The 22,391-nt window shown below is 37.0% G+C and overlaps 1 protein-coding gene across 4 annotated transcripts in view; it reads right to left on the bottom strand.

Moving 5' to 3' along the window:
- The window catches only part of psip1a (PC4 and SFRS1 interacting protein 1a), a 594,174-nt gene that overhangs the window by 29,210 nt on the left and 542,573 nt on the right, over positions 1 to 22,391 (bottom strand). For 3 of the 4 annotated variants that reach the window (XM_061880285.1, XM_061880288.1, XM_061880287.1), the window contains exons 2-4: positions 18,383 to 18,479; positions 16,141 to 16,213; positions 5,374 to 5,450 (exon numbers count right to left, since the gene is read on the bottom strand). In XM_061880285.1, the coding sequence (XP_061736269.1) occupies positions 5,374 to 5,450; positions 16,141 to 16,213; positions 18,383 to 18,399 (167 nt within the window). In that variant the 5' untranslated portion in view covers positions 18,400 to 18,479. Of the gene's footprint in view, positions 1 to 5,373; positions 5,451 to 16,140; positions 16,214 to 16,569; positions 16,698 to 18,382; positions 18,480 to 22,391 lie in introns of those variants that run through there. The other variant, XM_061880286.1, reaches the window with a different exon arrangement.

Below are 22,391 nucleotides of genomic sequence, written 5' to 3'. Positions count from 1 at the left end.
ATGACCTCAAGAATCGATATTGAATCGGATCGTGGGATACCCAAAGATTCACAGCCCTACTATGCACAAACTCCTGCACCGTGGGCCAAACCCAGACCAGGGTGGTATTTTATACGGGATCATATGAAAATCCCCCCATGGCCATATGGCGAATTTCATCGAATAAGAACTTTTCCATATCTTCCCCATCAACACAATATCATATACCGTATTTTTTTGACTATAAGTTGCAGTTTTTTTCATAGTTTGGCCGGGGGTGCGACTTATACTCAGGGGCAACTTATGTGTGACATTATTAACACATTACCGTAAAATATCAAATAATATTATTTATCTCATTCATGTAAGAGACTAGACGTATAAGATTTCATGGGATTCAGCGATTAGGAGTGACAGATAGTTTGGTAAACTAGTAGCATGTTCTATATGTTCTAGTTATTTGAATGACTCTTACCATAATATGTTAGGTTAACATAGCAGTTGCTTATTTATGCCTCATATAACCTACACTTATTCAGCCTGTTCTTCACTATTCTTTATTTATTTTAAATTGCCTTTCAAATGTCTATTCTTGGTGTTGGGTTTTATCAAATACATTTCCCCAAAAACTGCGACTTATACTCCAGTGCGACTTATATATGTTTTTTTCCTTCTTTATTATGCATTTTCGGCAGGTGCGACTTATACTCCGAAAAATACGGTAACTTATTTTTAAAACTTTTAATTTATTTTTTAACTGTGGCGGGATGTGCGCTCGCATGCGATCATTACAAGCACAGCTTTGCGTGCTCTGTAGAAGCCATCCGGACACTTAATGTAGCACTTTGTAAGCCATAGGTTCAGAATTTCTTGATCCATCCACCCTTTCTCATTCACGGCGACTGCAACTGAGGGGGATTTAATTTTTGGCATGGTTTTTGGTTTGAAGATGACCATTGGTGGCAACTTTAATCAATTTCCACAACATGCCAGCACCGCTGTGAAATGTGATTTCTCATGACCAGTTGTTACGATATTGACACTCTTTTGCCCTTTCTCTGCAACACTTCGGCCCATGGGAATGTCAGATGTGAAGGGGACCTCGTCCATGTTAATAATATGATCCGATGTCACGTTGTGCTAACCTCCATGCTTTTCAATGAACTCGCGGAAACTGGATTGGAAGTCTGCTGACAGTTTTTGGGACACCGTTGTCCTTGCTCTGATAGAGAGGTGATTGTGTTGCATGAAGCGGTACCACCCAGAAGGTCCTCCCGCAAAGTCATTTATATTCATCTCCTTGGCAACCACCTGGGCGTGGAGAGGCAACTGTACGGTTGACAAGCCTCTCCCATTTGTGAATTCGTTCCTCGAGCTGTGGCCACCTAGCGTTTAGCTTTTTCAGTTTTCTTCATTTCAGTAAGAGTAGCCTCCACTTTTCACCAGTACCTTACAAGTTTCTCGCTTACTTCACACTTTCTTTCTGCTGAACGATTGCTGTTTTATGCTGCATATTTCACTACTACCAGTTTGCAACCTGCAGTATATTTTCCTTTTCAGTGCCATTTTTGTTCAGCCCTTCTCAGTTTTTATAAGTTACCGCCAATGTTAAAATGATCAAATTTGATAGGTAAGGAAGAAGTACAAGGTAGCATCGTTTTTTTCCACAATGCACTTCTGCCATGACCTGCCCCTGCTGAATTTTTATTGGTTGACGTGTGTGTGGAACGATTACTGATATATATGCCTAGTCTCTTACATGATTGAGATAAATAATATTATTTGATATTTTACGGTAGTCTGTTAATAATTTCACACATAAATTGCTCCAGAGTATAAGTCGCACCCCCGGCTAAACTATGAAAAAAACTGTGACTTATAATCCGAAAAATAAGGTACATCTTATGAAAGACATCTAATACTGAAGACCCAAGTCGACACTGTTGGATACATTGCACTAACTGTCCTTACCAAGGCTGTCATATTACAACCAAAAGTTGCAATCATTTTAATTGTATTCAACCAAAAACAATACCACTTTATCAAATAAACCCTGTGTTAAGCATGTTAGCGAGCAGTCGGATAGAGGCCAGGGTTTCCCACACATTCATTTATTTGTGGCGGCCCGCCACGAAAGAATTACGGCCGCCACAAATAAAAAAAAAAATAAAATAAAAAAAATTAAATATATATATATTTTTTTTTTTTCGGCTTTTGACTCGCTCGACCGCTCCTAAAAGCATTGGGACTCTGTCTGTGAATGGAGTTTGTAGTTACATATTATATAAATATGTAAATATTATATAAATATGTACATAAAGTGTTGTAATTATATTCCAACTCTGCGTTCTTCTTGGTCGCCGCCGCCTCTCACCCCCGAATACTCCCAACCTCCACCCCACCCCCAACCTCCACCCCACCACCACAAATAGATGCCTGACCTGTGGGAAACACTGCAGGCGTTGTACAACATTTACGTGAGTTCCCAAAACATTATTTTCGGCTGTTTTCTGTTCATTTGTCAACTTTTACGACCATCCATTTGACGAGGAATTATGACGTTTATCGCTTTTTGATGACATATTGGTTGGATGAATGTGACCGGAGCGTGCGGACTGCAGTCTCATTGCATACATCTCAGATAAGTTGATCTGTGTGTAGTTGTGCAAGTGTTTGTGGCGTTTTAACATCTTTTGACACTGACTTATCCCAAATTTTTTACTTTAAAGGCCTACTGAAAGCCACTACTAGCGACCACGCCGTCTGATAGTTTAAATATCAATGATGAAATATTAACATTGCAACACATGACAATACGGCCTTTTTAGTTGACTAAATTGCAATTTTAAATTTCCTGCGAAGTGTTGTGTTGAAAAAGTTGCGGTATGATGACTCGTATGATGACGCGTGTGTTTGACGTCTCGGGTTGTAGCGGACATTATTTTCCAGCCCGATCCAAGCTATAAGTAGTCTGCTTTAATCCCATAATTACACAGTATTCTGGACATCTGTGTTGCTGAATCTTTTGCAATTTGTTCAATTAATAATGGAGAAGTCAAAGTAGAAAGATGGAGGTGGGAAGCTTTTAGCCTTTAGCCACACAAACACACGGTGTTTCCTTGTTTAAAATTCCCAGAGGTGAAGCTTTACTATGGATCAGAGCGGTCAAGTGAACATGGATCCAGACTACATGTCAAACGGCAGTTTTCAGTGAGAAAATTGTGGAAATAAGTCGCCTCTTAAGTCGCCAGCGTGCTCCTGCAGCTGCTGTGACTTCTCTCAGAGACTCTGGCGTCAACACACCCGTGGCCACACCCCTCCGACTTTAAGGTACTATTTAACTCTCTAAAACACTAGCAACACAATAGGCAGATAAGGGGTTTCCCGGATTTATTCTAGTAAATGTGTCTAAAAACATCTGAATCGCTCCCACTGCCCTCACCTTTTTTTTTCTTTTTCTAGTCTTTCACTCTAAATTTCCTCATCCACGAATCTTTAATCCTCGCTCAAATTAGTGGGGAAATTGTCGCTTTCTCGGTCCGAATAGCTCTAGCTGCTGCTGGCTATGATTGTAAACAATGTGAGGATGCGAGGAGCCCTACAACCGGTGACGTCACATGTACATCGTCTCCTACTTCCGGTACAGGCAAGGCTTTTTTATTAGCGTCCTAAAGTTGCGAACTTTATCGTGGATGTTCTCTACTAAATCTTTTCAGCAAAAATATGGCAATATCGCGAAATGATGAAGTATGACACATAGAATGGAGCTGCTATCCCCGTTTAAATAAGAACATCTCATTTCAGTAGGCCTTTAACATTATCATTTCATTACATTAACTTTCACAGCAGTGTTTACAAACGCTTCCCTCCTCAAGCATGCATTATATTGATCGTTCTGGAGCCACAAATCATTGAACTTGCACTTCCCCATCTAAGTAATTCGGCTTTGCTCTGGGCTTTTATTCAATTTTTTCCGCTGTGATGCTAAGCTGTAAGAACACACTACTGTGTGCGCACAGCACACTTGGTGGTGAGCGATTCATTCTGACCGGGCAGCAAAGGTAGCCTACTTTAGTTCCGTTATAGCATCTTCAAAAATGTAAACATTTAATAGGCAAGACTGTAGTTTACGCACGTTTTAAATAAAAGTAACATAAATAGATTTTTAAAACCTTTTGAAATCTGAGAATTTTTATGAGATTTTTGGAGAATTTTACACATTTTAAGGCCTTAAATCCAAACTGTTGGATTTAAGAATTTTTAAGACCTCATGGATAACCCTGGTGACAGTCTTATAGAAGCAGGGGTCTTAGACACGTTGCCCCGCGAGACCTTATTTTGCGGCCCCCACCTTAAAATGAAAGTTTAATGTTAGTGTGGCCCGCAAGTTTTATTTGAATGGCGCTTGACAGTGTTGTGTTATTTGGGTCCAAAATTGCTCTTTCAACGTTCTGGGTTGCCTACCACTGCGTTAGTGGAAAAGCGGCAGATGAGTGAAAGCGACAGACGTTGTCATGGAGACGAGGGTTTTCTTACATGCTAGGCTGCAGTCACACCGCGACACCTGTCCGTCAGTAATAACAGTCCCCGATAACCTGGACCAATTCAAAACGTTATGTGTTTTTTTTATTGTTTAATTAGCATTGTCTCACACGATGAACACTACAAATATTTCTATAAGACGCCGGATAACACTCCAAGAGCCGTCACTTTTTTGCGCACACTATCCCATTACTTTCCTGGCTATTATCCGCCGACCGCCATGTTGCTGTAGGGAAGAAAAGCGCAACGACACACAATGCGGAAATAACATTGTTCTCCGTGCGTCTGCTAATTACAAATATATTACACAACCCCAAACATGTCTTTTTCAAAGCCTGCAGTGAAGAGAAAGGTTAGTGATGATGCAATATTTCTTTGTTGAGCACAGGGACACCCCAACGTGTCTTATTTGCACAGAGAAAGTTGCGGTGCACAAGGAATACAATTTGAAACATCATTATACAACTAGACATGGTGAGGAGTATGCAACATTTTTTTAAGAAATACTTTCTTGCGGCCCAGCCTCACCCAGACTCTGCGTCCACTGGCCCCCAGGTAAATTGAGTTTGAGACCCCTGTCTAAAATTGTGTACCAAATTTAGGCAGTGATTGGGCTGAACAAGCTAAAGCTACAATGAGTGTTTTGTTTAGCTAACTTCAAGTGAATTTCACTTCTGAGGGTCAAACTTTGGGACCTAACATTTTTTTGTCAGAAGGCAACACAGTAGGGGTGCATGTATTCCCAGGTGTTTGTTTGTTATAGTTTCTTGACTGTATTTCCATTATTTATTTTGAGTGCCAGTTTGGGATTTACCAAGCTTTTGTGCCAAATGCTGTCACATTTTCACTCACGTTTCATGGGTTCCGAAGAAGAAAATGGGCAACTTGATGTTGGAGGGCTTCACTGCACCGTCTGGTACTTCATCAATCTGCCAGAAGAATAACAAATCATTTTTAGAGTTTCCCAAGACAGCAAATAGCAGTTGCTTTCAGCTTTTCGCATAGAAGGACGTAGGGCTGGGCCGATAAAACTATATCAATATAAACATAATGATAGACACATAATCGATAGCAATAAAAAAAATAATTTGATCATATACTGTATATATATTATGAACCAAGGCACTTGTGGTCTGTAACCTGGCAAGACAGGAAGTGATCAGTGAGCAATGAGAGGGACACGCTCAACAACCAATCGTGCAAGAAGTGTCAACTATCGAGTTTGGTTGAGCTATTTTGCTGTCTCGCTGTTGATTCTCTGTGCAGAGCGAGAAGAGAAATTAAAAATGAGCACTGCAGACAGCGAATAAATTGTCGATAAAACAGAAAAAGTCAGTGTGGCAGTTTTTTAAACTTTTTCTAATGGACCGTAGTCGTGCGCCGCGCTCATCTTTTCTTTACAACCCTCGCCTGTTCCTATTCGGATGTAAGGGAACAGGTAGGAACAATCGTGTGGGACTGTATAAATAAAATAAGTATAATTAAAAAAAATATAATAAATGATAATAATAATTTGATCCAATGTTATTAAAGAAAATACTGCACAACATAAATGAATGTCCATACTTAAAGAGTAAAAACAGACAAAAAAGTTTATGTTACACACAACATGTAACTTCCTAGCACGGAACCTTCAGAAAATAGTTCTTCTCAGGTTTCTCTAAGTTGACATTTTCACACTTTGCACTAGTTTGTTACACTCTATCAAGCATTTCTTACACATTCCTTAGTTTGGCACCTTCATTTTAAAAGGTTATTAAGTATTTATCGTGATTTTAAAAATGGTGTTTACATCGTTTGTTTTCCTTGGTTGTGTTGACATTTCCATTCCTTTCTGTCTTGATAACTGAGGGGATTATAATCAGAAGAAGGTTATATGCGAAATAACAATTGAAACATTTAATATATTTTTCTCCTGTTCATATTTTCCAAAGGGTATAACAGTGGTTCTCAACCTTTTTTCAGTGATGTACCCCCTGTGAACATTTTTTTAATTCAAGTACCCCCAAATCAGAGCAAAGCATTTTTGGTTGAAAAAAAGAGATAAAGAAGTAAAATACAGCACTATGTCATCAGTTTCAGATTTATTAAATTGCATAACAGTGCAAAATATTGCTTATTTTTAGTGGTCTTTCTTGAACTATTTGGAAAAAATATATAAAAATAACTAAAAACTTGTTGAAAAATAAACAAGTGATTCAATTATAAATAAATATTTTTTACACATAGAAGTAATCATCAACTTAAAGTGTCCTCTTTGGGGATTGTAATAGACATTTCCTCACAAAAAAAGAAATCTTTAACATCAATATTTATGGAACATGTCCACAAAAATCTAGCTGTCAACACTGAATATTGCATTGTTGTATTTCTTTTCAGTTGATGAATTTACATTAATAGTTTGTTGAAGTATTATTCAATAAATATATTTATAAAGGATTTTTGAAGGACTTCACGGTGGAAGAGGGGTTAGTGCGTCTGCCTCACAATACGAAGGTCCTGCAGTCCTGGGTTCAAATCCAGGCTCGGGATCTTTCTGTGTGGAGTTTGCATGTTCTCCCCGTGACTGCGTGGGTTCCCTCCGGGTACTCCGGCTTCCTCCCACTTCCAAAGACATGCACCTGGGGATAGGTTGATTGGCAACACTAAATGGTCCCTAGTGTGTGAATGTTGTCTATCTGTGTTGGCCCTGCGATGAGGTGGCGACTTGTCCAGGCTGCCCGATTGTAGCTGAGATAGGCGCCAGTGCCCCCCGCGACCCCAAAAGGGAATAAGCGGTAGAAAATTGATGGATGGATGGATTTTTGAATTGTTGCTATTTTTAGAATATTTTTTAAAAATCTCACGTACCCCCTGGCATACCTTCAAGTACCCCCAGGGGTACGTGTACCCCCATTTGAGAACCACTGGAGCATAACAATATAGATATCGACTGATATAAAATACGTATATCGTGATACAGTTTTCATGCATTTCGCCCAGCCCTAGGAAGACCACTGACATAGTAGACCGGGGTGTCCAATCTTTTTCTACCAAGGGCCGCATAGTGAAAAGTCAAAGCTTGCGGGGGCCTTGTTAGATTTTGTAATTCTTAAAAAAAAAAAAAAGAAAAACAGAAATGATGTACATTGGCTCAACTTATATGCATTAATTATTTTGTAGCATGGAATTAGTCAAACAGAGATCAATGGAAGGTATGAAAAACACTAGTCTATTTATTATCAATCGTCTGGAATTGACTTTATGTTGAAGTGGAGTGGTAATTGTTTTTTTTTGGCAACACCTTGTGGCCACAATAATTCATCAAGCTCATGATGTAGTACGTGGAGTGATGCGGACACCTTTGTTCCTGGGAACCATTCTAATACGGTGCAGATATTTGTATTTGATATTATTTTATATTTACAAATGTTGTGTTTTAAACTGCAGTGTTGGTAAATCAAGGACACTTACTACATGTGTCTAGCTGGCGCTAATCTGAAATGTGTTACTTTGCTTGTATCGGATCGATATACGATATCAATATCCTATTGGGACACCCATAGTTGTTCGTATCAAAACGTAGGATTTTTCTCACAACATTTTGCTCCTTTTTTCCTTGCATTATTTGATTTGTTTACCGTATTTTCCGGACCATAGGGTGCACCGGTATATAAGGCGCTCTGCCAATGAATGGTCTATTTAGATCTTTTTTCATATACAAGACGCACCAGATTATAGGGCGCAATAAAGGAGTCATATTATTGTAATGGTGGTTCTTTGGTGACAATGTTGCATGGATTATGTTTTACAGATCATCTTCAAGCCGCTTTCTGACAGTCGAATGTGCTGTGTTTTACATTATTTGGATTTGCATACTTTTACTTTTGTAGTTTTTTTGCCATCTTACATGTTCTGGATTTGCAAGAGTACTCTTGCATTTATTTGTTGTTGCCATCTTACATGTTCTTGATTTTCATACTTTCACGCTTGCATTTTATTTTGAGGCCATCTTACATTTTCTTGATTTGCATACTTACTCTTGCAGTTTGTTTTGTTGCCATCTTACATGTTCTTGATTTGCATACTTACTCTTGCAGGTAATTTTTTGTCTTCTTACATGTTCTTGATTTCCATACTTACTATTGCATTTTTTTGTTGCCATCTTACATTTTCTTGATTTGCATACTTTTACTCTTGCAGTTTTTTGTTGCCATCTTACATGTTCTTGATTTGCATACTTTTACTCTTGCAGTTTTTTTTGTTGCCTCTTACCTTTTTTTTTGGATTTGTGTATACTCTTGCATTTTTTTGTTGCCATCTTACATGTTCTTGATTTACATACTTACTCTTGCAGTTTGTTTTGTTGCCATCTTACATGTTCTTGATTTGCATACTTTTACTCTTGCAGGTCATTTTTTGTCTTCTTACATGTTCTTGATTTGCATACTTACTATTGCATTTTTTTGTTGCCATCTTACATTTTCTTGATTTTCACACTTTTACTCTTGCAGTTTTTTTTGTTGCCATCTTATATTTTTTTGATTTGCATACTTACTCTTGCATTTTTTTTGTTACCATCTTACATGTTCTTGATTTGCATACGTTTACTCTTGCAGTTTTTTTTGTTGCCTCTTACCTTTCTTTTTGGATTTGTGTATACTCTTGCATTTTTTTGTTGCCATCTTACATGTTCTTGATTTGCATACTTTTACTCTTGCAGTTTTCTTGTTGCCATCTTACATTTTCTTGATTTGCAAGAGTACTCTTGCATTTTGGTGTTGTTGCCATCTTACATGTTCTTGATTTGCATACTTACTATTGCATTTTTTTGTTGCCATCTTACATTTTCTTGATTTGCATACTTTTACTCTTGCATTTTTTTGGTTGCCATCTAACATGTTCTTGATTTGCATACTTACTATTGCATTTTTTTGTTGCCATCTTACATTTTCTTGATTTGCATACTTTTACTCTTGCATTTTTTTGGTTGCCATCTAACATGTTCTTGATTTGCAAGAGTACTCTTGCATGTTTTTGTTGTTGCCATCTTACATGTTCTGGATTTTCACACTTTTACTCTTGCAGTTTTCTTGTTGCCATCTTACATGTTCTTGATTTGCATACTTTTACTCTTGCAGGTTATTTTATGTCTTCTTACATGTTCTTGATTTGCATACTTACTATTGCATTTTTTTGTTGCCATCTTACATTTTCTTGATTTGCATACTTTTACTCTTGCATTTTTTTTGTTACCATCTTACATGTTCTTGATTTGCATACTTTTACTCTTGCAGTTTTCTTGTTGCCTCTTACATGTTCTTGATTTGCATACGTTTACTCTTGCAGTTTTTTGTTGCCGTCTTACATGTTCTGGATTTTCATATTTTTACTCTTGCAGTTTTTTTTGTTGCCTCTTACCTTTCTTTTTGGATTTGTGTATACTCTTGCATTTTTTTGTTGCCATCTTACATGTTCTTGATTTGCATACATTTACTCTTGCAGTTTTTTGTTGCCATCTTACATTTTCTTGATTTGCAAGAGTACTCTTGCATGTTTTTGTTGTTGCCATCTTACATGTTCTGGATTTCTGTACTTACTCTTGCATTTTTTTGTTGCCATCTTACATTTTTTGGATTTCTGTACTTACTCTTGCATTTTTTTGTTGCCATCTTACATGTTCTTGATTTGCATACTTTTACTCTTGCAGTTTTCTTGTTGCCATCTTACATTTTCTTGATTTGCAAGAGTACTCTTGCATTTTGGTGTTGTTGCCATCTTACATGTTCTTGATTTGCATACTTTTACTCTTGCAGGTTATTTTATGTCTTCTTACATGTTCTTGATTTGCATACTTACTATTGCATTTTTTTGTTGCCATCTTACATTTTCTTGATTTGCATACTTTTACTCTTGCATTTTTTTTGTTACCATCTTACATGTTCTTGATTTGCATACTTTTACTCTTGCAGTTTTCTTGTTGCTATCTTACATGTTCTTGATTTGCAAGAGTACTCTTGCATTTTGGTGTTGTTGCCTCTTACATGTTCTTGATTTGCATACGTTTACTCTTGCAGTTTTTTGTTGCCATCTTACATGTTCTTGATTTGCATACGTTTACTCTTGCATTTTTTTTGTTGCCATCTTACATGTTCTTGATTTGCATACGTTTACTCTTGCAGTTTTTTGTTGCCGTCTTACATGTTCTGGATTTTCATATTTTTACTCTTGCAGTTTTTTTTGTTGCCTCTTACCTTTTTTTTGGATTTGTGTATACTCTTGCATTTTTTTGTTGCCATCTTACATGTTCTTGATTTGCATACTTTTACTCTTGCAGTTTTCTTGTTGCCATCTTACATGTTCTTGATTTGCAAGAGTACTCTTGCATTTTGGTGTTGTTGCCTCTTACATGTTCTTGATTTTCATACTTTCACGCTTGCAGTTTTTTTTGGGGCCATTTTACATTTTCTTGATTTGCGTACTTACTATTGCAGTTCGTTTTGTTGCCATCTTACATGTTCTTGATTTGCATACTTTTACTCTTGCATTTTTTTGTTGCCATCTTACATGTTATTGATTTGCATACTTTTACTCTTGCAGTTTTCTTGTTGCCATCTTACATGTTCTTGATTTGCATACTTACTATTGCATTTTTTTGTTGCCATCTTACATTTTCTTGATTTGCATACTTTTACTCTTGCATTTTTTGGTTGCCATCTTACATGTTCTTGATTTGCATACTTACTATTGCATTTTTTTGTTGCCATCTTACATTTTCTTGATTTGCATACTTTTACTCTTGCATTTTTTTGGTTGCCATCTTACATGTTCTTGATTTGCAAGAGTACTCTTGCATGTTTTTGTTGTTGCCATCTTACATGTTCTGGATTTCTGTACTTACTCTTGCATTTTTTTGTTGCCATCTTACATTTTTTGGATTTCTGTACTTACTCTTGCATTTTTTTGTTGCCATCTTACATGTTCTTGATTTGCATACTTTTACTCTTGCAGTTTTCTTGTTGCCATCTTACATTTTCTTGATTTGCAAGAGTACTCTTGCATTTTGGTGTTGTTGCCATCTTACATGTTCTTGATTTGCATACTTTTACTCTTGCAGGTTATTTTATGTCTTCTTACATGTTCTTGATTTGCATACTTACTATTGCATTTTTTTGTTGCCATCTTACATTTTCTTGATTTGCATACTTTTACTCTTGCATTTTTTTTGTTACCATCTTACATGTTCTTGATTTGCATACTTTTACTCTTGCAGTTTTCTTGTTGCTATCTTACATGTTCTTGATTTGCAAGAGTACTCTTGCATTTTGGTGTTGTTGCCTCTTACATGTTCTTGATTTGCATACTTTTACTCTTGCAGTTTTTTGTTGCCATCTTACATGTTCTTGATTTGCATACTTTTACTCTTGCATTTTTTTTGTTGCCATCTTACATGTTCTTGATTTGCATACGTTTACTCTTGCAGTTTTTTGTTGCCGTCTTACATGTTCTGGATTTTCATATTTTTACTCTTGCAGTTTTTTTTGTTGCCTCTTACCTTTTTTTTGGATTTGTGTATACTCTTGCATTTTTTTGTTGCCATCTTACATGTTCTTGATTTGCATACTTTTACTCTTGCAGTTTTCTTGTTGCCATCTTACATGTTCTTGATTTGCAAGAGTACTCTTGCATTTTGGTGTTGTTGCCTCTTACATGTTCTTGATTTTCATACTTTCACGCTTGCAGTTTTTTTTGGGGCCATTTTACATTTTCTTGATTTGCGTACTTACTATTGCAGTTCGTTTTGTTGCCATCTTACATGTTCTTGATTTGCATACTTTTACTCTTGCATTTTTTTGTTGCCATCTTACATGTTATTGATTTGCATACTTTTACTCTTGCAGTTTTCTTGTTGCCATCTTACATGTTCTTGATTTGCATACTTACTATTGCATTTTTTTGTTGCCATCTTACATTTTCTTGATTTGCATACTTTTACTCTTGCATTTTTTGGTTGCCATCTTACATGTTCTTGATTTGCATACTTACTATTGCATTTTTTTGTTGCCATCTTACATTTTCTTGATTTGCATACTTTTACTCTTGCATTTTTTTGGTTGCCATCTTACATGTTCTTGATTTGCATACATTTACTCTTGCAGTTTTTTGTTGCCATCTTACATTTTCTTGATTTGCAAGAGTACTCTTGCATGTTTTTGTTGTTGCCATCTTACATGTTCTGGATTTCTGTACTTACTCTTGCATTTTTTTGTTGCCATCTTACATGTTCTTGATTTGCATACTTTTACTCTTGCAGTTTTCTTGTTGCCATCTTACATTTTCTTGATTTGCATACTTTTACTCTTGCAGGTTATTTTATGTCTTCTTACATGTTCTTGATTTGCATACTTACTATTGCATTTTTTTGTTGCCATCTTACATTTTCTTGATTTGCATACTTTTACTCTTGCATTTTTTTGGTTGCCATCTTACATGTTCTTGATTTGCATACATTTACTCTTGCAGTTTTTTGTTGCCATCTTACATTTTCTTGATTTGCATACTTTTACTCTTGCAGGTTATTTTATGTCTTCTTACATGTTCTTGATTTGCATACTTACTATTGCATTTTTTTGTTGCCATCTTACATTTTCTTGATTTGCATACTTTTACTCTTGCAGTTTTTTTGTTACCATCTTACATGTTCTTGATTTGCATACTTTTACTCTTGCAGTTTTCTTGTTGCCATCTTACATGTTCTTGATTTGCATACTTTTACTCTTGCAGGTTATTTTATGTCTTCTTACATGTTCTTGATTTGCATACTTACTATTGCATTTTTTTGTTGCCATCTTACATTTTCTTGATTTGCATACTTTTACTCTTGCATTTTTTTTGTTACCATCTTACATGTTCTTGATTTGCATACTTACTATTGCATTTTTTTGTTGCCATCTTACATTTTCTTGATTTGCATACTTTTACTCTTGCATTTTTTTTGTTGCCATCTTACATGTTCTTGATTTGCATACTTTTACTCTTGCAGTTTTCTTGTTGCCTCTTACATGTTCTTGATTTGCATACGTTTACTCTTGCAGTTTTTTGTTGCCGTCTTACATGTTCTGGATTTTCATATTTTTACTCTTGCAGTTTTTTTTGTTGCCTCTTACCTTTCTTTTTGGATTTGTGTATACTCTTGCATTTTTTTGTTGCCATCTTACATGTTCTTGATTTGCATACATTTACTCTTGCAGTTTTTTGTTGCCATCTTACATTTTCTTGATTTGCAAGAGTACTCTTGCATGTTTTTGTTGTTGCCATCTTACATGTTCTGGATTTCTGTACTTACTCTTGCATTTTTTTGTTGCCATCTTACATTTTTTGGATTTCTGTACTTACTCTTGCATTTTTTTGTTGCCATCTTACATGTTCTTGATTTGCATACTTTTACTCTTGCAGTTTTCTTGTTGCCATCTTACATTTTCTTGATTTGCAAGAGTACTCTTGCATTTTGTTGTTGTTGCCATCTTACATGTTCTTGATTTGCATACTTTTACTCTTGCAGGTTATTTTATGTCTTCTTACATGTTCTTGATTTGCATACTTACTATTGCATTTTTTTGTTGCCATCTTACATTTTCTTGATTTGCATACTTTTACTCTTGCATTTTTTTTGTTACCATCTTACATGTTCTTGATTTGCATACTTTTACTCTTACAGTTTTCTTGTTGCTATCTTACATGTTCTTGATTTGCAAGAGTACTCTTGCATTTTGGTGTTGTTGCCTCTTACATGTTCTTGATTTGCATACGTTTACTCTTGCAGTTTTTTGTTGCCATCTTACATGTTCTTGATTTGCATACTTTTACTCTTGCATTTTTTTTGTTGCCATCTTACATGTTCTTGATTTGCATACGTTTACTCTTGCAGTTTTTTGTTGCCGTCTTACATGTTCTGGATTTTCATATTTTTACTCTTGCAGTTTTTTTTGTTGCCTCTTACCTTTTTTTTGGATTTGTGTATACTCTTGCATTTTTTTGTTGCCATCTTACATGTTCTTGATTTGCATACTTTTACTCTTGCAGTTTTCTTGTTGCCATCTTACATGTTCTTGATTTGCAAGAGTACTCTTGCATTTTGGTGTTGTTGCCTCTTACATGTTCTTGATTTTCATACTTTCACGCTTGCAGTTTTTTTTGGGGCCATTTTACATTTTCTTGATTTGCGTACTTACTATTGCAGTTCGTTTTGTTGCCATCTTACATGTTCTTGATTTGCATACTTTTACTCTTGCATTTTTTTGTTGCCATCTTACATGTTATTGATTTGCATACTTTTACTCTTGCATTTTTTTGTTGCCATCTTACATGTTATTGATTTGCATACTTTTACTCTTGCAGTTTTCTTGTTGCCATCTTACATGTTCTTGATTTGCAAGAGTACTCTTGCATTTTGGTGTTGTTGCCTCTTACATGTTCTTGATTTTCATACTTTCACGCTTGCAGTTTTTTTTGGGGCCATTTTACATTTTCTTGATTTGCGTACTTACTATTGCAGTTCGTTTTGTTGCCATCTTACATGTTCTTGATTTGCATACTTTTACTCTTGCATTTTTTTGTTGCCATCTTACATGTTATTGATTTGCATACTTTTACTCTTGCAGTTTTCTTGTTGCCATCTTACATGTTCTTGATTTGCATACTTACTATTGCATTTTTTTGTTGCCATCTTACATTTTCTTGATTTGCATACTTTTACTCTTGCATTTTTTGGTTGCCATCTTACATGTTCTTGATTTGCATACTTACTATTGCATTTTTTTGTTGCCATCTTACATTTTCTTGATTTGCATACTTTTACTCTTGCATTTTTTTGGTTGCCATCTTACATGTTCTTGATTTGCATACATTTACTCTTGCAGTTTTTTGTTGCCATCTTACATTTTCTTGATTTGCAAGAGTACTCTTGCATGTTTTTGTTGTTGCCATCTTACATGTTCTGGATTTCTGTACTTACTCTTGCATTTTTTTGTTGCCATCTTACATGTTCTTGATTTGCATACTTTTACTCTTGCAGTTTTCTTGTTGCCATCTTACATTTTCTTGATTTGCATACTTTTACTCTTGCAGGTTATTTTATGTCTTCTTACATGTTCTTGATTTGCATACTTACTATTGCATTTTTTTGTTGCCATCTTACATTTTCTTGATTTGCATACTTTTACTCTTGCATTTTTTTGGTTGCCATCTTACATGTTCTTGATTTGCATACATTTACTCTTGCAGTTTTTTGTTGCCATCTTACATTTTCTTGATTTGCATACTTTTACTCTTGCAGGTTATTTTATGTCTTCTTACATGTTCTTGATTTGCATACTTACTATTGCATTTTTTTGTTGCCATCTTACATTTTCTTGATTTGCATACTTTTACTCTTGCAGTTTTTTTGTTACCATCTTACATGTTCTTGATTTGCATACTTACTCTTTCTTTTTTTTTTGTTTCCATCTTTCATGTTCTTGATTTGCATACCTTTATTCTTGCAGGTTTTTTTGTTTCCAACTTACATTTTTTGGATTTGCATACCTTTACTCTTGCAGTTTTTATGTTTTCATCTTACATCTTCTTGATTTTCATACTTACTCTTGCTGGCCAGTGGGGATAACCCTTCATCTTTGCAAAGATCAGATCACCTGGCTTCCAGTCTCCTGCCATACTGATCAAATACAAAAGGAGCAAAACATCATTACTTAAATGACAACATGTGCCCCTCCCCTTCACAACCACCATCATCATCATCATCATCATCATCACCTCCATTCATCCATCTACACAGATATACAAGGCGTTCAAATGACAGTATTTATATAAGAAATTTTAAAAAAGGATATATATAATTAATGAGTCATTATTAAGAAGGAAGTTGGCAGGCATGAACGCACGCAGTGTCAACAACAAACATGCTAGCTGTAGGCTAACAGCAAGCGAACGCAGCCACAAAACAACACAGTCCCATGGCAAATGAAGCCTTCTACATAAAATACGGCTGCCAAATATCAGTAAGTTATTTACTTAAATGTCACCGCGGTCCGGACGATGTTTTCTCCCGGTGAAGCTCAGCTCCTTTTCCGCACAATCCAAACCACGTTTTCCGCTCCCGCGCATTACGTCACCAGACCGTACCATTACTGGCCAAAATAAAGGGGGGAGACTTACTTTGAAACGAAGCTAGATTGAAATAAAAAAGCATATATGTCTATTATTTTTGATGAATGAACATATATATATAGGAATAAAATCGTGTCTACTAAAATTATCCCTTATAAATCGGCTTATAATTGTTAGGAATATGTGTAAAAGTGACAACACCCCGACGCTACAATGTCGATGAGAGCCGCCGTGTACGACGGCGTTGCCTAGTAACATTTTATCTCTATCGACAAGTATGTAAATAGGACGAGAAAAATCCACTTTGCCAGAGAAATCATGATAAAAACTATAATAGTGATTTTTTATTACGGCAATAAAATATCATTACGAGGTATAAACGTTATTTAAACAAAATCCCCGGTAATGGTGGGCTATTCGGGTTGTTGAAAGTTCCACTGGCTATTTAGTGACATCTCGTGGCAATATTTGGAAGTACATGGAGCAGTGGTTCTCTACCTTTTTTCAGTGATGTACCCCCTGTGAACATTTGTTTTAATTCAAGTACCCCCTAATCAGAGCAAAGCATTTTTGGTTGTAAAAAAGAGATAAAGAAGTAAAATACAGCACTATGTGAAGTGAATTATATTTATATAGCGCTTTTTCTCTAGTGACTCGAAGCGCTTTACATAGTGAAACCCAATATCTAAGTTACATTCAAACCAGTGTGGGTGGCACTGGGAGCAGGTGGGTAAAGTGTCTTGCCCAAGGACACAACGGCAGTGACTTGGATGGCGGAAGCGGGAATCAAACCGGCAACCCTCAAGTTGCTGGCACGGCCACTCTACCAACCGAGCTATGCCGCTCTGTCATCAGTTTTTGATTTATTAAATTGTTTAACAGTGCAAAAATATTGCTCATTTGCAGTGATCTTACTTGAATTATTTGGAAAAAAAGATATAAAAATAACTAAAAACTTGTTGAAAAATAAACAAGTGATTCAATTATAAATAAATATTTCTCCACATAGAAGTAATCATCAACTTAAAGTGCCCTCTTTGGGGATTGTAATAGAGATCCATCTGGATTCATCAACTTACTTCTAAACATTTCTTCACAAAAAAATAAATCTTTAACATCAATATTTATGGAACATGTCCACAAAAAAATCAAGCTGTCAACACTGAATATTGCATTGTTGCATTTCTTTTCACAGTTGATGAATTTACATTCATATTTTGTTGAAGTATTATTCAATAAATATATTTATAAAGGATTTTTGAATTGTTGCTATTTTTAGAATATTAAAAAAAAATCTCACGTACCCCTTGGCATACCTTCAAGTACCCCCAGGGGCACGCGTACCCCCATTTGAGAACCACTGACATGGAGGGCTGACTCAGCGCGGATGCTGCTGTACTTTTATGGAAGTTGCAAACATCCACTTAAACACTTTAAAAATACCTGAAATTTAAAAGTTAAATTCCTGAACACTTTTTAAAATAATAGTTCATAAAATGATTGGATATTATTATTATTACATGTATGTGATTATGATGATAGTGAAAGGCCTACTGAAATGAGATGTTCTTATTCAAACGGGGATAGCAGGTCCATTCTATGTGTCATACTTGATCATTTCACGATATTGCCATATTTTTGCTGAAAGGATTTAGTAGAGAACATCGACGATAAAGTTCCCAACTTTTGGTCGCTAATAAAAAAGCCTTGCCTGTACCGGAAGTAGCAGACCATGTGCGCGTGACATCACGGGTTGTAGGGCTCCTCACATCCTCACATTGTTTACAATCATGGCCACCAGCAGCTAGAGCGATCTGGACAGAGAAAGCGACAATTTCCCCATTAATTTGAGCGAGGATGAATGATTCGTGGATGAGGAAAGTGAGAGTGAAGGACTAGGACAAAAAATAAATAAAAGACGAGGGCAGTGGGAGCGATTCAGATGTTATTAGACCCATTTACTAGGATACATCTGGAAAACCCCTTATCTGCTGATTGTGTTACTAGTGTTTTAGTGAGATTATATGGTCTAACCTCTAAAACCTGAAGGTCGGCCCCACACCTTTTTTCAGCACCAGTTGACGGGTGGTGGCGATGCCCATCTCTGCCCTTCGCAAGGGACCCTCTTCGAAACACGATGTTTCGAAATGATCGCTGCATAATACACTGTACTTTGAGTGTGTGGTCCAATCCAACCGTGTTTGCTTGACATCTCTGTTCCATAGTAAAGCTTGACTGTCATCTTTCGGGAATGTAAACAATGAAACATCAGCTGTGTTTGTGTTGCTAAAGGCGGCCGTAATACACCGCTTCCCACCTACAGCTTTCTTCTTTGACGTCTCCTCTATTCATTGAACAAATTGCAAAAGATTCAGCAACACAGAAGTCCGTAATACTGTGGAATTATGCGATGGAAACAAATGACTTATAGCTGGGAACGGTGCTGGAACAAGATGCTAAAACGTCACGTCATCATACCGCGACGTTTTAGCACGATACTTCCGCGCGAAATTTAAAATTGCAATTTAGTAAACTAAAGCGGGCGTATTGTCATGTGTTGCAATGTTAATATTTCATCATTGATATATAAACTATCAGACTGCGTGGTCGCTAGTAGTGGCTTTCAGTAGGACTTTAAGATAGATTTTAAGACAGTGACAGTTTCACCTTAAAACGCATTATGTCTACTTACATGATTTTAAATGGATTATTTTGCAGTTGTTGTTTTTTTATGTGGGGAGGGGGCTCCTTTAAAGGCGTGAAAGAGAGTGCAAGTGCGTACATTTGTCACAGATAAGAATAACACGCTGCAGATGGTGACCTCACAAGCAATTAGGCTCCCACACATCCTCGTGTCTTTTAAAGACAATGAAGGATGCTGATGCTTGAAGGACGGCCTCTTCAGCCACCGCACGCTCCCACTGAGGGGGTTAAGGGAGCAGAAGAGGCCAGGATGGGCCAGAGGAGAGGCGGATGAGACAGGTCTAGGCCCGCAGCCCAGGAATAACTCAGCCTGGCTGTACCGGGGGCCCCCCTGCCCAGCCTGCGAGGTGAGAGACCTCGGTGTTGGAGCCCCGCCAGCTTGGTGGGGTTCCTGCCCAGACAAGAAGAGGCGGCGATGGAGAGATGACAGTGGTGTGCAACGTGCGAGGACATGACTGAGCGCGTATCCTTCACCTCGCCAGACGAGGTGTTGGCAGACCCACTCAGTCTCCGAGGGCCGCGAAAGTCCGGCTAAAGCTCATTTGTTACTTCCTTGCCACGTCCTCGCTCACACGCTGAGAAGCGAGCGGACTTTTTCTGCGAGGAGGAGAATCGGAATGGCGTCCGTGCCCTCTGGACATCACAATGCTGACAGATACCTCCCGTGATTTTAATTTGCCACTTCAATACCACCAGGGGTGTACAAACTTTTTCCACAATTAAAGCATGCGGGGGCCGTTTTGATATTTTTAATTTTTTCAAACCATAACAAAATATATGGATTTTGTTTGTTGTTTTGCCTTTAGGGGTCCCAGGGACCGTAAAGGGTCTAAGTCAGGGGTGTCAAACTCAAATACAGAGTGGGCCAAAATTTTAAACGGAACAAAGCCGAGGGTCAAGGTTGAACAAATGAACCTTTTAATAGGGACCCAAACACATGTTGCATTAAATATTGAACAAGCAAGGCTTATATAACTTTATAGTGACATGCAAAATCCAGTTTCAAATAATAATAATAATAATAATAATAATGATAATAATAGGGCTTCACGGTGGCAGAGGGGTTAGTGTGTCTGCCTCACAATACGAAGTTCCTGCAGTCCTGGGTTCAAATCCAGGTTCGGGATCTTTCTGTGTGGAGTTTGCATGTTCTCCCCGTGACTGCGTGGGTTCCGTCCGGGTAGTCTGGCTTCCTCCCACCTCCAAAGACATGCACCTGGGGATAGGTTGATTGGCAACACTAAATGGTCCCTAGAGTGTGAATGTTGTCTGTCTATCTGTGTTGGCCCTGTGATGAGGTGGCGACTTGTCCAGGGTGTACCCTGCCTTCCGCCCGATTGTAGCTGAGATAGGCGCCAGCGCCCCCCGCCACCCCAAAAGGGAATAAGCGGTAGAAAATGGATGGATGGATAATAATAATAATAATAGTAATAATAATAATAAAAATATCAATGGCATATCAAATAACATTTTAATAAAAATGTTATGCCTTTTTTTCTATTTGCAATCTCCCGAGGTAAATATACATTTTTTTCCACAGGCTAATAATAAATTTGAAAATAAAATAACAATAATAAATGAACCAAACATTCAAGCTTTGAAGTAGCAAGAGTAAATGCATGAATAAAACGTTAATTATTGGTCAGTTTGCTGGAAGTTTCCCGGAAGAGTTAGTGCTGCAAGGGTTTTCCGGGTATTTGTTCTGTTGTGTTACGGTGCGGATGTTCACCCGAAATGTGTTTTGTCATCCTTGTTTGGTGTCGGTTCACAGTGTGGCGCATATTTGTAACAGTGCTAAAGTTGTTTATACGGCCACGCTCAGTGTGACCTGTATGGCTGTTGACCAAGTATGCCTTGCATTCACTTGTGTGTGTAAAAGCCACAAATATTATGTGACACGCTGTTAGTATGGAGGAAAAGTGGACGTAACGACAGGTTGTAGAGAACGCTAAAGGCAGTGCCTTAAATGCACGCCCCCTTTATAGTTGTCCAGGTGGAAATTGGGAGAATGGTTGCCCCGGGAGATTTTTGGGAGGGGCACTGAACTTCGGGAGTCTCCCGGGACAATTAGGAGGGTTGGCAAGTATGAGTATTAGCTGTGAATGGGGTGCTACAGCGGCACAGAAGCTGTATAACACCGGCGGGCCAACTCTAATGCTAAATTGATATTGCCTCAAGGACCAAATTAAATTACACGGCGGGCCAGATTTGGCCCGCGGGCCAGAGTTTGACACCCATGGTCTAAGTCATTAAAAATGTTAAAAACAAGACAAATTCTTTTTCATCTTTTTTTTATTTAACGCTTACAGTGAATCTCTACAGTAAATCAACTTCAGGTTCATATAAAGCAAAAAAACAAAAACAGAAAGGTTTTATGCCTTTTCTGTCAAAGACAACTTTGTTTTTTAATAATACAACTGAAATATGTAGTATTTCCCCCACTGCCCAAAGCATCCAGAAAGCAATGTTTGATGTGAATTAGAGCCTTGAAAAGATAAAAAATGCAGGACACCATTGATTTTAATTTATTATTATTTATGAGGTATTACAGTGAAAAGATAAATAAAATCCCATTAAATATATTTGGGATCCAAAAGGTGCCCCACTCATAAAGTGATACATTTTTATTAGTTGTTTTCCTTTTTTACTTTCAACACTTAAGTGATTAGATCAACTCTAGATATATCTGTCGAGTTTACGTTTGAAATATAATTTTGCTTGTTTTATGCTCTTTTGTCAAATAAAACGTTGATGTATCTGTATGGCAAACACACAATGTATGCAAAGCTTTCCACAGAAAATATTTTAAAGTGAAATATTTGAATTAATTGGAGCTTTGAATAGGTGAATAATTTAATATAACATTGTTTTTTTGTTTTGTTTTATTGAGCAACGGCAAAAAAAAGAAAAAGAAAAATAGACAAAAGAAAAAAAAACTGCCTGCATGTCAGCTTTGTGTCAACATTGCAACTTTTTCTCGTTAGATTTCAGCCACATTCCACTTTTTGTAATCTTTTTAAAAT

The sequence above is a fragment of the Nerophis ophidion genome, linkage group LG20, assembly GCF_033978795.1.
Source record: "Nerophis ophidion isolate RoL-2023_Sa linkage group LG20, RoL_Noph_v1.0, whole genome shotgun sequence".
NCBI lineage: Eukaryota > Metazoa > Chordata > Actinopteri > Syngnathiformes > Syngnathidae > Nerophis > Nerophis ophidion.
The sequence above is the reverse complement of the archived record's forward strand: the minus strand, read 5'-3'. Positions and strand labels throughout refer to the sequence as shown.